Here is a 16167-nt window from a genome sequence, read left to right as displayed (position 1 = left end):
GAAGGGGCCTACAAGGCCATCGAGTCCAACCCCTGCTCAATGCAGGAATCCACCCTAAAGCATCCCTGACAGATGGTTGTCCAGCTGCCTCTTGAATGCCTCTAATGTGGGAGAGCCCACAACCTCCCTAGGTAACTGATTCCACCGTCGCACTGCTCTAACAGTCAGGAGGTTTTTCCTGATGTTCAGCTGGAATATGCAGGTTGCTTACCTGTAACTGTAGTTCTTCGAGTGGTCATCTATGCATTCACACATATGGGCTTTGCGCCTGCGCAGAGACCAGACCGGAACCTACTATAGCTGAGTGGAACGTTTTTGGCGGGAACCCCTCCCCCCACGCTACCGCGCATGTCCATGGGGTTCCCGCCCTTACCTCAGTTTACAGGAGTCCGACGTTGTGCCCCCATAAACATGAGTGTAAATAAGTAAAGTACATTCCACAATAAAACAGTGTCATTTATAAGTCTCACACCACCAAGTGGGGATGGTGGGTGGGTTGTGTGAATGCATAGATGACCACTCGAAGAACTACAGTTACAGGTAAGCAACCTGCATTTCTTCTTCGTGGTCTCTATGCATCACACATATGGGCGAGTAGCAAGCTGACATACCTTTGGAGGTGGGTTGGTGCATCATCTGAAGATCTCTGAAAGCACTGTCCTCCCAAATGAGCAGTCCTGCCTCGCACGGGTGTCCAAACTGTAGTGCTTGACAAACGTGGATGGAGTGGACCACGTTGCGGCTCTACAGACGTCTGCCAAGGGAACACCTCTGGTGAAGGCCACCGATGTTGAAACAGCTCTGGTGGAATGAGCCGTCACAGGTTTCACTAACTCTAATTTAGAAATAGAGTAGGCCAATTCTATTGTCTCCACTATCCAGCGTGATAGTCGTTGGCAGGAGACAGGGAGTCCCTTAGAAGGCTCACCATAACAAATAAACAGTTGCTTTGTTTTTCTAAATGTCTCTGTCCTGTCTTTATAAAAAGCAAGAGCCCTTCTCACATCGAGAGTATGCAAGGAAGACTCAAGAGGTGAAGTTGGATTAGGAAAGAAAGCAGGCAAAGTAATATGCTGAGACAGATGAAAAGTTGACACTACCTTAGGTAGGAAGGCTGGGTCTGTGCGTAGCACAACCTTGTCCTTATGAAAGATAGTGTATGGAACATCTATCCTAAGAGCTTTAAGCTCACTTGCCCGTCTTGCCGATGTAATGGCTACTAGAAAGACAGTCTTTAAAGTAAGTAGCCTAAGGTCTGTCGACGCCATGGGCTCAAAGGGCTTGCGTGTCAGTGCTTGCAGCACAACTGACAGGCTCCATGGCGGCACGATACTTTTCACAGTCGGTATCGTGTTCTTCAGACCTCTTAGAAATTTCTTCGTTGTTGGATGGGTAAAAGGTGTAAAACCATCCACACCCCGGTGAAAAGATGTAATCGCAGCAAGGTGAACCCTGATGGATGCGAGCTTAAGTCCCTGCTGGAAAAGTGTCAATAAATAATTGAGGATGAAAGATAAGTGGCAAGATTCTGGTGTTTGATCTTGTACTGAAGCAAAGTTCCGAAATCTTTGCCACTTTGCTGCATAAGTTTTCCTAGTGGAAGGCTTTAGTGCTGCCAATATAATGTGATCCACAGTCAAAGTTCTAGTTGCAGAGGAGGAGTTGTTGTTATCCTCCATGCAGTCATCTTGAGGGTCGACAGATCTGCGTGTCGAACCCTGCCCTGGTGTCGAGACAGTAGCTTCGGTGTCGACGGGAGCCTGATGTAATCCCCTCTCGATAACCGAAGAGCGTGTGAGAACCACGTCTGTCGAGGCCACCACGGCGTGATCAGGATGCAATCGGAGTTGTCCATCTGGATCTTGGCTATCACTCTTGTCAACAGTGGAAAGGGAGGAAACATGTACAGGAGATTTCCTCTCCAAGTTCTGGTGAAAGCGTCTCCTAGAGAGCGCTTTCCTCTTCCTGCCCTGCTGCAAAACTTGGCGCAGACTGCGTTGTCCTCGGTAGCGAAGACATCGACAACAGGGCGGCCCCAGTACCGAAAAAGGCTTTCCCGCACTTCGACGTCGAGCTCCCACTCGTGGTCGACATGGAAGGATCTGCTGAGAGAGTCCGCAAAGACGTTCTCCTTGCCGGCTACATGGATCGCCGTCAGGTAAGTCCTTCTCTTTATGCACCAGTTCCATATCCTGAGTGCAGACCGGTTCAGAGGGTGTGATCTTGTTCCACCCTGCCTGTTGATGTATGCCACCACGGTAGTATTGTCCGTCGCGATCAAGACATTCTTGCCCTCGATCAACTGTGCAAATGCTCTTATTGCATTTTCTACAGCCATGAGTTCGAGATGATTGATGTGCTGTTCTCTCTGGGCTCGAGGCCAACGACCTTGAGCAGTAAGGGAGTTGCAATGAGCTCCCCATCCTTCTAAAGATGCATCCGTCGTGATCGTTACCGAAGGCGCCTGTTGTTGGAATGGAACGCCTTCGAGAAGAGTCGACATCGAGAACCACCATTTCAGCGATGCCCTGACTTGCTTCGGTAACGAAAGGTAAGTTCGTCGAGCATTGAGCCTGAGATCGAAAGTCCTTAAGAACCAGGCCTGCAATACCCTCATTCTGAGTCTTGCAAACCTGATGACTGCCGTAGTGGCTGCCATCAGGCCTAATAGTCTCTGGACTGTCCAAGCCGATACCTTCCGGCGGCTCTCGGTGTCGATGGCTAACTGCTGCAAAGTGTTCGCCCTGGTTGAAGGTAAGTATGCTCTTCCGTCTCGAGAGGATAGGGTTACTCCTATGAAGTCCAACCTCTGCTGTGGGGTCAAAATGGACTTTTCGTGATTCACCCAAAGCCCCAACGAGTCCAATAGGTTGAGGGTGGTTAGTATGTCCGTTTGAAGCGTCTCGCTGTTGTCTGCTACTAGGAGCCAATCGTCCAGGTATGGATAAACGTAAATGCCTTTCTGCCTTAGGTGGGCGCACACCACCGCCATGACTTTGGTGAAGACCCTCGGCGCCGTGGCCAACCCGAACGGAAGAACGGTGAATTGGTACTGGGATGTACCGATCGAAAACCGAAGGTAAGCTTGATGCGACTTCCTGATGGAGATATGGAAGTACGCATCCTTCAGATCCACCACTGCGAACCAAACTCCTTTTTGTAGAAGCTGTAGAATTGAAGCAACCGTTGTCATACGGAACTTCCTCGGGGTGATGAACTTGTTCAGTTGTCTTAAGTCCATGATCGGTCGAAGACCTCCATCTTTCTTCGGGACCGTGAAGTAACGAGAGAAAAATCCCTGATTGAGTTCCTCTGCGGGTACGGGAGAGATGGCTCCCTTCGATAGCAAGGTCTGTACCTCGAGCAGCAGAGGAGGGGATGGAGCCGTTACTTCCACGCCGGAAAAAGGAGGAAGGGCATCGAACTCGATGGCATAGCCCGAGTTGATGATAGTGAGCACCCAGGAGTCTGTTGTTATTGACTCCCATAGATGGTAATGGGGTGCTAGGCGGTTCGCAAAAGGGGGTGGATCTGGGGCCGAAGAGTCAAACACGCTGCTTTTTAGAAAAGTCAGGTTGCCTCTTATCTTGTTGATATCGGCCCTGGTATGGCCTCTTCCTTTGCGACTGCTGCTGTTGCTGCCGAAGTTGAGGCTGGTACTGAGGCCGGTATTGCTGGTGCTGTTGCATTGGCGGTCTCATCCATCTCTTTGGCCTGTACTGCGGTGGAGGAGCAGTGAATCCCATCTTTTTAGCCGTTGTTCTGGCTTTGTAGATGGAATCCAGTGTTTCATCGGTGTTAGAGTGAAAAAGTCCCTCGCCATCGAATGGCATACTTTCTATCCTCCACTTGGTCTCATGGCTCAAATTAGCCGATCTGAGCCACGCGTGTCTCCTTAAAGATATTGCGCCCATCATGGACTTCGAGTGGCAGTCCACTTGGTGTCGAGCCGTGGATAACTGCTGCCTGGCGATGGCTGAAGCCTCATTTTGAAATACCCTCGCCAGTTCCTTCTTGTCCTCCGGGAGGTGTTCGCATAATGAACCCATCTTTTCCCATAGGAAAAGCTGGTACCTCGCCATCGTCGCTTCGTATGATGACGCTCTAATGCCTAAGGAAGAAGAGGAGTAAATCCTTCTGCCAGTCTGGTCTAATTTCCTCCCTTCCCTATCCACCGGTGCCGAATGTGCCTTTTGAGATTGTCCTTGGGCTGACTCAACCACTATGGAGTTAGGCTTTGGATGTTGAACCAAAAATTTTGCGCCTTCCTCCTGGACTCGATAAAGAGTCTCTAATCTTTTAGATGTAGCCTGAGTCACAGCAGGTGTCTTCCAAGACTCTTGAGCAGTTTGCTTCAATGCATGTGGAATGGGGATAGCCAGTCTTTGATTGGTAGTAGTTTGGAACACATCATAAATGGGATCCACAACCGATTCATCCGTTTGTTGGATATCTAGTCCCAATGCCTGTGACATCCTAAGCATATGGTCAGAGAACCTGACCATATCGTCCGACGGAGAGGAAGGGTCGTTATCGTGGACCTCATCCTCCGGCGAGGGCATCGTTGGAGTTGCAGACACCCTCGATTCCGAGTCTGACGGGTAGTCTTGCTCAGGAGAAGACATCGTAACCACTTGCAACTGAAGTTGGTCTGTTGGTACCGTGGGAACTGCCTCGGTCGATGCCGAAGGTTGCATACGGTGTCGAGGAGTAGACACCCTCGATGCCTGATGGTCAGGCGATGCAGGTGGTAATCGGCACATCCTTGTTACAGGTGGCGGTTGGGCGTAGTAGCCTTCCCGGGGACTCTCTCGATCCGGAAGGTAGTGTTGGGGACGGTATCGCTCCCATTCGTAGTCTTCGTATCCCAAGTGAGGATCGGAGTATCTGGAAGCTCCATCCCATTCACGGCGAGATGTAAGTCTTGGCGACGGTTGTATTGGGATTAATCCCTGCAACGTCTGAGGTCTTGTAGGCTGTTGGAAAGAGGCCGCTGACGCAGAATCTCTTATTTCGCCCTCCGAAAGGCTGAGCGAGCGCGTCGGTACCGTGGCCATCGGTACCGACTGAGATCTCGATGCCGAGGGAGGCCTCGACATCGAAGCGATCGGAGCAATGGGAGGAGTAGAATGACTCCTAACCGCCTCAGGCGCTCGAGGAGACGCTAGGGTGGATCTCTCAGCGTCCCTCTTTTTCTTCTTCTTCTTCTTCTTCTCCAGCTCAGAAGAAGGCTTAGGAGTTCTGGCTTTCTTTGAAATCTTCTTTGCCATAGAACTCGTCAAAGACCGGCCAGGTGTGAGGGGTATCTGTGCCCTATGAACTCTGGCTTGCACCTCAGTGCTGCGGTCTGCTGGTTTGTCGGTAACGGACTTACGAATTGCCGTTTTTTCAGTAACGGACTTACCAACTGCCGTTTTTTCCATACTGGGAGCCTCAGTAGCCTTGAGAGCTTTTTCCCACAATATAGAGCGAAGTCTGTCGGCTCTATGCTTCCTAGTTTGTTTTGTAAACGACATACAGTGGTGGCAGGCTTCCACCACGTGTCCTTCTCCCAAACAAACGAGACAAAGGGAGTGCCCGTCCGTCGGAGGAAGTTTCGCTCCACACCGTACACACTTCCTAAACGGGGCTTTCGCTGCCATACGGGCCTCAGGCGACCGAAGTCGCTGAGAGAAAACTATCTACAATTAAAATTTTTTTTTTTTTTTTTTTTTATAGATAAGAAAGAAGTAAGAAGAATTAGGAAAGATTGAAGAATGAACAGGTTTAAAGAAAGATTAAGTAAGTTAACTAGAAGAACGCTAGAGGTTCGGTTAGCTGGTCTATGCACAACGGCGGACGACGAAGAACTGAGGTAAGGGCGGGAACCCCATGGACATGCGCGGTAGCGTGGGGGGAGGGGTTCCCGCCAAAAACGTTCCACTCAGCTATAGTAGGTTCCGGTCTGGTCTCTGCGCAGGCGCAAAGCCCATATGTGTGATGCATAGAGACCACGAAGAAGAACTGGCTTCCTTTAACTTGAGCCCGCTATTCCATGTCCTGCACTCTGGGATGATCGAGAAGAGATCCTGGCCCTCCTCTGTGTGACAACCTTTTAAGTATTTAAAGAGTGCTATCATGTCTCCCCTCAATCTTCTCTTCTCCAGTCCAGAGGCCAATTTGGCCAGCCAGGCCAGCTCATCCAGTCTCTGAGGCCTTAGGCAAAGCCTCGCCCCTGAAGCTTAGTGAGAAGGGAAATCCCAGCTGCTATCTCTTCCCCATTAGCTTTGCCCAATCTGCATCCCACCCCCCAAATCAGAGAAAGCATGAGGTGGGCAAAGCCACCCTGACTGAAGGGTGGCTTCCCTTCAGCTGCAGCAAAGCCAGATCTCCCACCAAGGCCCTGGCTAGAGGAGCCTCCAGCCAGCTCCTCAGTCAAGGAAGCGTTGCCCGCGCCCCATAGCCTCCCCAAAAGGAGAAAGTGCAGGGTGGGCAAAATGGTCTGTGACCAAAATGCCAGCTGGGGAAGCTGCAGCCTGGCCTGAGAAGGGGGTCAGCCCCCCCCTCAAAATATGTGTCCTACCCCTCCCCTACAGAATTTTAATTGGGCTTGGTTGCTGTTGGAAAGGGATGAGTAGATATTAGACTGTTGAAGCTTGGAATATTATACACTGTGTATCATATCTATCTATCTATCTATCTACCTATTTATCTATCAAAATATAGGTGAACAACACTCCTTCCTTAAGACTAAGATTGCTTTTTGAGGCTAGAGAGAAGCCATCTAGCACTTTGGTTAAGTCTGTCATAGTCACACTGTTAATCGGGCTCATTTTGTCTAAGGCCTGAAAGAGCTCCACAGAAAAGTAAGCAAGCTTATAAATGAGCTGGATGAAAGCTCAACCTTGTATTTTTCACACCCAAGTTTTCTTGAGTCATTTGGAATTACAAACAAGGTTTGCTAGAACATTTCAAAGCACACGAGTGTATTGTAGAAATCCACTCACTGCCGCTGAGAGGTACAAGCACTCTAAAATTAACCCTGGACTAACTTCTATATGCAGTCTTCTACAATACCAGCACCAGCAATCAAGCTTTACAAGTAGGCAGAGCTGAATTGGCTTTGTTTCCAAGGGAACACACTAACACATTCAGAAAGGACTGCACTTTCCACAGCAGCTCCCTGTGTGGCTTCTAGGCAACCTTCCACATTCCCTATATTGTAAGTGGCCAATCACTATATTGTCAAAATCAAATAAAGAAAACACCCTAGATACAGTGTCCATGGACCAGCCAGTCTCACAAAATTAACCTTGCAGTTACAAAGAGTACCGGAATCAACACATCAGTCCTTCTATATAACAAACTTAGCTTGTCCTCTTCATAGGATATTCAGAACGCCTTTACAGAAAGATTGAGCTGGTAAAGTTGCAACAGTGCCAAAAATAAGCAGTAACAGCAGAGAGGGAGGGGTGATAATAATATGACAATTTAAAGCCTTGTAAGTACTCAAAAGAGGAGGTACTGTTGTGTCAGTGCAAAAGCTCTGTTAGGCTAATTTCATACATAAAGGGCCACTATACAAGTAATTCTACATAGATCATGTGCATGTTTATACACACACACAAGGTTGCTCTGCTGGTGAGGCCCATTGGCAATTGCCAGCCAAAAAAATGTAGTGACTAGTACTGCAACCATGTTTTACATTTAGCACAGACTAAAACCCAAGACAAAGACAAAAGCAAAGGCAACAGAAGCAGGGAATGCAACCAATGTACAATGGGATGGATGATAATTTTAATGTTTTTAGAACTTTTGTCTTTCTTTGTTTATGTTACATTTATAAAATGAGTTAACTGTACGTCATGCCATACATTGCTATTCCTAAGATCTCACTACAGAAGTGAAATTCCATTCTCTTTTTCTTAGTATATATTTTTCTTTAAAACACCAAAAAGACCAAAGGGTATATACACACATATTTGCCCTGCCTTGTACTCTAAGACAGCCTGTCAATAACAAGATGCCTGGTCACCACTGGCAACTAGAAACTGCCCCCAGGTGAATAAGTAGTTCACCTGAGACCCTAATTCACAGCCCATTCCCAAGCATCAGTGTGACCATCTAAAAGTAAAAATCGATTCAACATGAAAAAAAAAATCTGGCCTACCTTGTTTCTTTACTTGTTCCAAGAGCAAATCCTTCATGGCTGCTTCCTCTGCAAGGTCAGATGGGACTTCACCTTCACTGTTCACAGCAGCTACGTTGGCCCCATGACCTATCAAGTACCTACGTGAATGAGAGCCAAATGATACTAGGCTTTAGCACAAGGACAGGATATCTGGCTTTGTGCCATCAAATAGTCACTCTTCCATCACTGAGGTTAGAATTTGTGCAGCTTCTGATAGTGATCTGTCTGATCACAAAATTGGCCCAGGCATATAGTTGCAACAGTTAGTTTACTCAGCCAATTAATACATCATTCTTTAAGAAACTTTAATATTTCTATAATCTTTTGGAAATAACCAGATTCTGTTTTCTCCATTTTAATATATTTTTGATTGTTTACTTTCTTGCTCTGTATGCATGTTTCATGTAGCCTTTCTGTGCAGAAACATTCAAACAGCTAAACTAATATTCCTAGTTTGGCTACTTCTCATACATTCTCTTTCAAAACAACTCATAGAACAGCAGAGTTGGAAGGGGCCTACAAGGACATCGAGTCCAAACCCCTGCTCAATGCAGGAATCCACCCTAAAGCATACCTGACAGATGGTTGTCCATTCTGTTCTAGTGTAGGGCAAATTGTTATCTAACAGTGCAATGCAATCTTAGGCATGTCTACTCAGAAGTAATTCCCATAGTGTTCAATGGGACTTACTTGCAGGTAAGTGTGTACGGGATTTCAGCATAAGTTAATTTCCTAGTTAATTACCCTAAATCTCTGAAATGTGCATTCTTCACTTTGAATACGAAAGTAATAACAAACTGCACAAAATCTTTGAGACTACAGAGTCCAATTTTGCCCTAAAAGAAACTAAGAAGAGAGAAATGATACACAAACCACTTGTTTTCTTAGGGTAGCGTCAAAATGCAGACAAAGCCTTTATTAATTATCACTAGATATGGACCTGATGCAGTCCTATTTTCAGAAACATAGCTCATCCAGAACACTGAAGTGCCCACAGTTCTGCAACTCCATCTATTCTACTTTTTCTTGTGTTGAATATCTGAACAGATCGACACAGCAGGTATCATTGCACTGCATCGCAACACAGCCAAAATGATCAGCCTTCAACTATGGAGCTATTAATTTCCATAAACTTGCTTCCAAAGGGGCATTACTTTGGAATGTGCTCCTCTTACTAACATGTTCCTCTTACTAAAAGTTTGGAACAATCAGGACTTATAGAAACAGACTTGCATCAAGAAGCCTCTTCACTGCCCACTACTTTATGCAATAACACTCTTCAAGTCCATATGGTAGCTTTTGGTCTAAATACACCAAAAGATACCACTTACAGGGTTGCTCCAAGGACCGGCCTGTGCGCTAATAAGGGCAGTATCCAGGGGAGTGCATTCTGGTGTGACCTGCTGATTCTGTTGTGCAAGTGATACCCACCACTTGCATAATGGAGATTTAACACTTCCTAGAGGAAGACCTGAAATGAACGGAAATGCTCATTTATGGATCAGGACAGGCTGGTGGAGCTCCGTTATGCAAGCTCCGCTGACCTGCCTCGTTACAGAAAAGAGCGCCAAATCTCCATTCCACAAGCAACACAAGCATTCCACAAGCAACACTTGCAAAAGAGAATTGGCAGGGAGTAAGCATCCCGGGGGATACAATGTCAAAACCTAAAAAAAAATACTGATCCATCCTAGGTTCAGATTACTACTCTAGAGTAAATCCTCCATACTTGTGTCAGAGTGACTGAAAATATGTCAAAATCCAAAGATGTAAAGACCACAATATTAAAGTCATGTTCCTTTAGTATTAGCAATACTGGGTAGTATTCAATTGTGCTCCAGTGCTAGCACTAATGAAGTGCTAGTGTAAACCAATGTTTGTGCAATGTAACTAGCACTTGCCAGGACTTTTGGAAAAAGTGGCTATTTGCTGCCAGAATCTGACAGCAAATCACTGCTTTTTCCCATTGCCCTAGCAAGCACTAGTTACATTGTACAGGCATTGTTTTACACTAATGCTTCATTAATGAATCATTGATTAATTCACTGCAGCACAATTGGATACTATTCACTGTAACAGGTTTAGACTTCTTTTCTTTTACAACAGAGACTCAGAGGGGCTCAGCCATTAGTTCCATTGCTGCTAGCTAACATTTCATAGGGTTTATACAAAAGGAAATATGCACACATTTCAGCCACTGTGGCTACAGTTCACTTAGGCACTTGATTGGGTATGTCATTTTAAATTAATAGTTACCAAATGGCACCCCTCTCTGTAAAGGAGATAAGTGATATATTATTTCCAGTATCCACATCACACTGAAACTCACTCACTCTGCTATGTTCAGATAGCCACAAGATGCAACCGCATGAAGTGGGGTCCAGCCCTCGTTATCTTGCTGATTTACATTGGCTCCATATTCTACCAGAAACTTTACCATGTCCAGGTTCTCATCTATACAGGCCTTGGGGGAAAGAAGGGAAGCAGGGAAGGAAGAGAGAGACCAGGGTGTTAAAATTAGCACACTATTATCATTTTCAGTTTTAACAGCTGTAAATGATACCGGGGGCTTCACTCCCATACTGAGCCTGCCTGTGTTTCAGCTCCCTCTGACATCTTCATAAAATTTTACCTTACCTTCCTCACCAATCCCCCAAGAGCTGGGGGGCTGAACACAACGTAAAGTGATCTTTTGGTATTCGTGTTAGGAATGGCATCAAATTCCATGGAGCAGGGCAAGGTTTGGAACATGCTGTTCCAGGAAAGCTTCAATGAAAGAGATTGTGTCAAGGCACTCAATGGAATGGCATGTGGTGAGAATGAAAGCAGTGAATCCCAATGATGATTTCAAAGAAATTGTGAGTCAAACATTTTTTTAAAAAAAATGCACACATGAGATTTATTCTTGTATATGAAGCCACAGAAAAAGTTGAAATTCGAACTGAGAATTTACCATGAGACTCATCCATATTTATTATTGTCTAAAGAGTATCTTCTTACTTAACTGACTAAGCTCAACTTATTTTTATCAGTTGTCTGAGCTTTGCAGTGCTGAATGTGCAGAAATCTGTTTGTCCTGGGCACATCACCATTATTTTGAATCTAAGTCTATACCAAATTCCTTATTAAAGGCATATTTTACTCCACAAATATATATATATATATATATATATATATATATATATATATATATATGCATGCTGCATGACTGACAGATTTCTAACAAAAGCCAAAATAACGTGATTCTCAGGTACCATGATTATATAGTGTGATTGATGGCATTTCAACTGAAACTTATCCTGAAACTGAATTCAGACAAAATATTACACTTCTAATGCCTATGGGCTGAAAAGAAAAAAAAGTGGGTTGGATCCAAAAGTACCCTTCTGTGAGTAGAAAAGCAGTAAATTGTTGCATAAGAGAAGTAAACTAAAATCTAGAGATGTTCTTTCACAAGTCCTTGTGCAGCCGTTTATGCAATATTGTTACCTTAACCCCCTCTATTTCCATACCTTTAACTGTTTATTATTTAACTCTCTAACTAAGGCTTACTCTTTTTCAAAGCAAACCCCAAGGCCAAAGTTCCTTATTGTAAACCAAACCCAACCCTGAAGCATGCCTAATTTCTCCAACCATTAGGGTTTGCATCAAAATCGGAAAATTTCTAAAACATGTGCCTCCCTTCACTCCTCACAACACACCTAATATCTAAAGGCATCACATGTACATGCTTCTACCTGGATCATGCTTCACATTTTGCATACTGTGACAGATATTTTGTTGTGTGCAGCTTTATGCTGGTGCTTGCACAATGGTTGACAGGGCAGAATCAATTAGGAAGACTCCATGCTTCCACTTATTTGTATTTGTTTTTGTTTGTTTATTGTATTTATATGGCTGCCCATCAACATGTGTTATATCCAACCTAAACAACGAAGAGTCTTGTAGTACCTTAAAGAGTAACAAATTTATTCTGGGATAAACTTTCATGGATTAAAGTCCACTTCATCAGTCACTCATGCTAATCTCCCTTTGAAGTTGACAGTGACTTTAAGGTCAGTGAAAGTGTATCCTGGGAGGCTGAAGGATGCTCCCACTATTTTTTAAATATTCCCATTTCTGATGTCCATGTGTTCTTTTCTGAAGAGGCTGACTTATTTGCCCTATGTAGAATGCAGAAGCGCTCTGCTGACATAAAATGGCATATATCATAAAGGAAGATGAGCAAGTGAATGAACACTTCATGATGTGGGTGACATGATTAGGCCCTGTAATAGTGTTGCCAAAGTAGGTATAGGGACAGAACAGGTATCTGTGTTTGTTGCAGGGTTAGGTCCTCATGTTTGCATTCTTTTGTGGCTTGTTGTAGCTGTTTTAGGTTGGGGAGGGCATCTGTAAGCAAGTACAGACCTACCACCCAAGGTCGGAGAGAGAGAAGAGTCATGATCTAGGTTGGGCTGTAGATCACTGATGATACATTTGAGCCATTTCAGCTGGAATCTACAGGTTTCCTTTTCTAGGTCTGTCCTGGAGTAAATTAATCCTGGTTACCAATCTGGCCTTCTCCAGCTATTCCACCCCCCCCCCCCACATACAAACACACTTCACTGAGTGTGTATTATAGTTTAAGAAATGCTTACTGTACTTCCTTAAGTTGTGAATCTCAATCCAAAGAGTTGTATCATAGGACTTGGCTGAAGACAATGGATTTTGTACTGGGCGGATGCTGGAAGCATATGGGTAGTAGTCAGTAGGTTTCTGATACAAGGCTGTGTACAAGCAGTGCTTATAGGTACATTATATAGTTCCACGGTAGTGTTGAGAAAGTGAATCTGTTGCATATATTGGTCTAGCGTGAGATTGATGCCGGGGTGAAAGTTATTAAATCCTGGTGGAACTCCTCAAGTACCTCCTGTCCATGAGTCTCTTATTTATGACATCACACAATTTCACATTACACAACCCATATTTTTATTGGTAGCAGAACTAACCAGGAATGAAGTATTAACTAAAAATGCAAAACTGAATCAAATCTGAAATCCTCCTCTTATTAACAATTGTGGTGCCAAGTGAATTAGTGTCAATGTAAGCATTGGATATGCAGACAGGGTACTATGCCATGTCCAGCAATCATTAACAAACTTAAAAAAGTGTTTTGGACAATGCTGGCCAATATTTTCCACAAAAAAAGATAATAGGAGATATAAAGCTATTTAGAAGCCCACTGTTCTAATCAGTTATAATCAGTTACAGACAGATCAATATTTGACCTAAATTGGTGATTCTTAAATGGTAGTTCGGCTTGTTCTATAGGGACCACCCACATGTTACCAACTTACATCCACCATAAGGGTGGATGCTTAAAAAGTTTCTGATCTAGTGAACATAGCAGCAGTATTTATTTTTTTGCAAGAAAGCTACCAAGGAGGTGACCCATCTACACACATAACTGGCAGTTTTTAAAGACTCAAGCACATCAGCGAGCACTTAACAGATAAGGCTTTTTTCAGATTAAGTGTTCACACCTAAACTAAAAGATTTTCTAAAAAATGGCTTGCCTCTTTAACCTCAATTTCTTTTATCTTTTTCATTTCAGGGACCACAAATGGTTTCCAGACCATAGTTTATAAACCACTGAACTAAAAATGTGTATGTTTTTAGTGTTTAATTAATGTTTATACATGTTGACTTCAACAAAGTACTGTTAGAGGAATGCATGAAAGTTAAGCTACTTATGAAATATGGAACTATGAGATAATAAGATAGAGTAAGCCTTACATTTCAAAATAAAATCCTGAGATACTCAACTTTATCATTTGTGGTTTATTACACTTGTGTCAACATCTAGTTGCTGAAAAATATAAAAGTATTCAGCAAAGCAATCAAACCCATGAAGGAACTGAAACCTAAAACCCCAAAATTATTATGGAAATTGGTTTCAAGCACCCTTCAGAAAGCCTGGGGGAACACTTCAAAAGGGATCTGTAAAGCTAGCTAAACACCCTTATCATTCCTTACCATTATTATTCTGTACATCCATAGAATATGTAGTTTCATTTACACCCCAAATCAAATTTGGGCAACCTGAGAACCAACATCATCAACTCCCAAGTTCTATGTGGACTTCACATTTATACCAAACCCTTTCCCCAAGCAGCTCACAACGGAATACATGGAAAGGGTTACCCCATTTTATCTTCAGATCAATGCTTGAGGTCAGTTAGAGGGAGAAACTTGATTTTCCCTTCCCCCTCCCAGTCTTTCCAAATTCTAGTTTATCCATGGAACTTCATGGCCTGAACGGGGATTCAAACTCCATGGTCCATGCCCAAGGTTCGCGCTTTCATGCTAGCTCTTTAAATGGCATAAGAGGTCAATGTTTGTAAAATTCCAGTTTCAGCACTAAATTTCAAAAACGCACTATATCCAACTTTCTGAAAGAGTGTAACACAGAGGGTGCTGTGGGAGCTGTTTCTCTGTGGTGTGAAATATATATGCAGGGCTGAACACATGGGTCACCTTCTAATGTCTAGAGGTGGGATGATGATCATGTGGGAAGACTGACATGACTGGATCCACACCTGCATTTCCAATATTCACACACACACCATTAGTAGCATAGGATCATGCCATAGGGAAGTGGCTCTCAAGCCACTCTGGACCAGATAAGAATGAGGCCAACATTTAATTCTGTTTCATTCAAGAAGGTAGCAGTTTTATTTTGTCAGTATGAATGTAACGTGGGCAAAGATCCCCATCACATAAAGGCAAGCCTCCAGACAGCTGAACAGTGTCAGGGTTAATAGTGTCTGGGAGCAGACACATGAGTTCAAAGAACGAGAGAATAAAATGCCCAAAATAGCCTTGCAACTGTCACCACTAGCAATTGTCAGCATCGGAAGGTATGCCCTTGCCTTCATACCCCATGATCAGAGCTTACCACTCAGAACATTCATCAGAAGTGACACTGCCAGAAAACGTTCAGGTAAATCTCCAAACACCAATGGGGGGGGGGGTTCAGTTGCCAGCAATTCTGTCAATCTAGGCAACTCCCCCTGTTTTTTCAGGAGATAGTCAGGACTTGCCTCAAACATTTCCCAGATTTCCTTGTTGAACACCAGCACAGTCAAAGGTTATATCACTATTGACACATCAGTCTTAGCCATCTTGCACCCATTCTTTCAAAAGCTTCCCATTAGTCATTCTCCATATTGCCTCCCTCTGCCAATGACTGGTCATTTATTACACCACTCAAACTGAAGATTTCTCCCACCTTAAAATGATAATCACATACTACAGAGACATACAGATAGATTATGGCTCTATCATTGGTCTTATAACCTTGGATTAAAATGCTACGGGCAACGATACTACCATTCGATGTCATGGTACTGCTCCCAACACAACATTTACTTTGCACTCAAACCTCATCATTTTCAGCTTTATCAGTACAGTGAGGGCAGCCTGTTCAATATTGCAGACATTTCCCCCCAATCTAAATGTTTGCTTTTGCATGTTCAAACTTCACCCAAACTATATACCTTATAAAAGTAAAAGCTAGAATTCTCACAAGACCTTGCATTCTGGTCAAAGATTTGGGATCTACCTACCGGTAAATCTACTTTAGTAAGTTAGAATTACATGGTATAATTTATAGCCAGTTCTATGCAACCTACTCCAGTGAGTTTGCCTGACTAAACTTATAAGGAAACTGAAGGAATCTATTGTCAGGCAGAGGTGGACACCAACGGGGTGTTGCCTGCCCCAATGAGTCCAGCCACTAGTGTGCAGGTCACGTTCTCCCCTCCACTCAACTGTGTCCCGAGACTGCACAGAGTTTACTTTTGTTGATAGAACTCTATGGGAGCCATTTAGAATTGAACACCAGCCCCTACTCCTACTTTGTGCTTTCTTTAAAACATTTTTTTTAAAAAAATCATCGCAACAAAACTTAGAAACTGACATCTATCTGCGAGATATGGAAACTAGTTTACTAG

At 44.0% G+C, this 16167-nt stretch overlaps 2 protein-coding genes across 13 annotated transcripts in view; one reads left to right on the top strand and one right to left on the bottom strand.

Annotated features, from left to right (window-relative positions):
- Positions 1 to 16167, top strand: part of TNNT2 (troponin T2, cardiac type) — a 311842-nt gene that overhangs the window by 67503 nt on the left and 228172 nt on the right. The gene's annotated exons all lie outside the window — the stretch shown is intronic.
- The window catches only part of PPP1R12B (protein phosphatase 1 regulatory subunit 12B), a 139691-nt gene that overhangs the window by 106691 nt on the left and 16833 nt on the right, over positions 1 to 16167 (bottom strand). For all 12 annotated transcript variants that reach the window (XM_063143914.1, XM_063143923.1, XM_063143972.1 and 9 more), the window contains exons 2-3: positions 10504 to 10634; positions 8150 to 8268 (exon numbers count right to left, since the gene is read on the bottom strand). In XM_063143914.1, the coding sequence (XP_062999984.1) occupies positions 8150 to 8268; positions 10504 to 10634 (250 nt within the window). The remainder of the gene's footprint in view (positions 1 to 8149; positions 8269 to 10503; positions 10635 to 16167) is intronic.

Source organism: Elgaria multicarinata, chromosome 1 (assembly GCF_023053635.1).
Source record: "Elgaria multicarinata webbii isolate HBS135686 ecotype San Diego chromosome 1, rElgMul1.1.pri, whole genome shotgun sequence".
Classification (NCBI taxonomy): Eukaryota; Metazoa; Chordata; class Lepidosauria; order Squamata; family Anguidae; genus Elgaria; species Elgaria multicarinata.
Note: the sequence above shows the minus strand (reverse complement) of the source record. Positions and strands in the feature narration are given on the sequence as shown.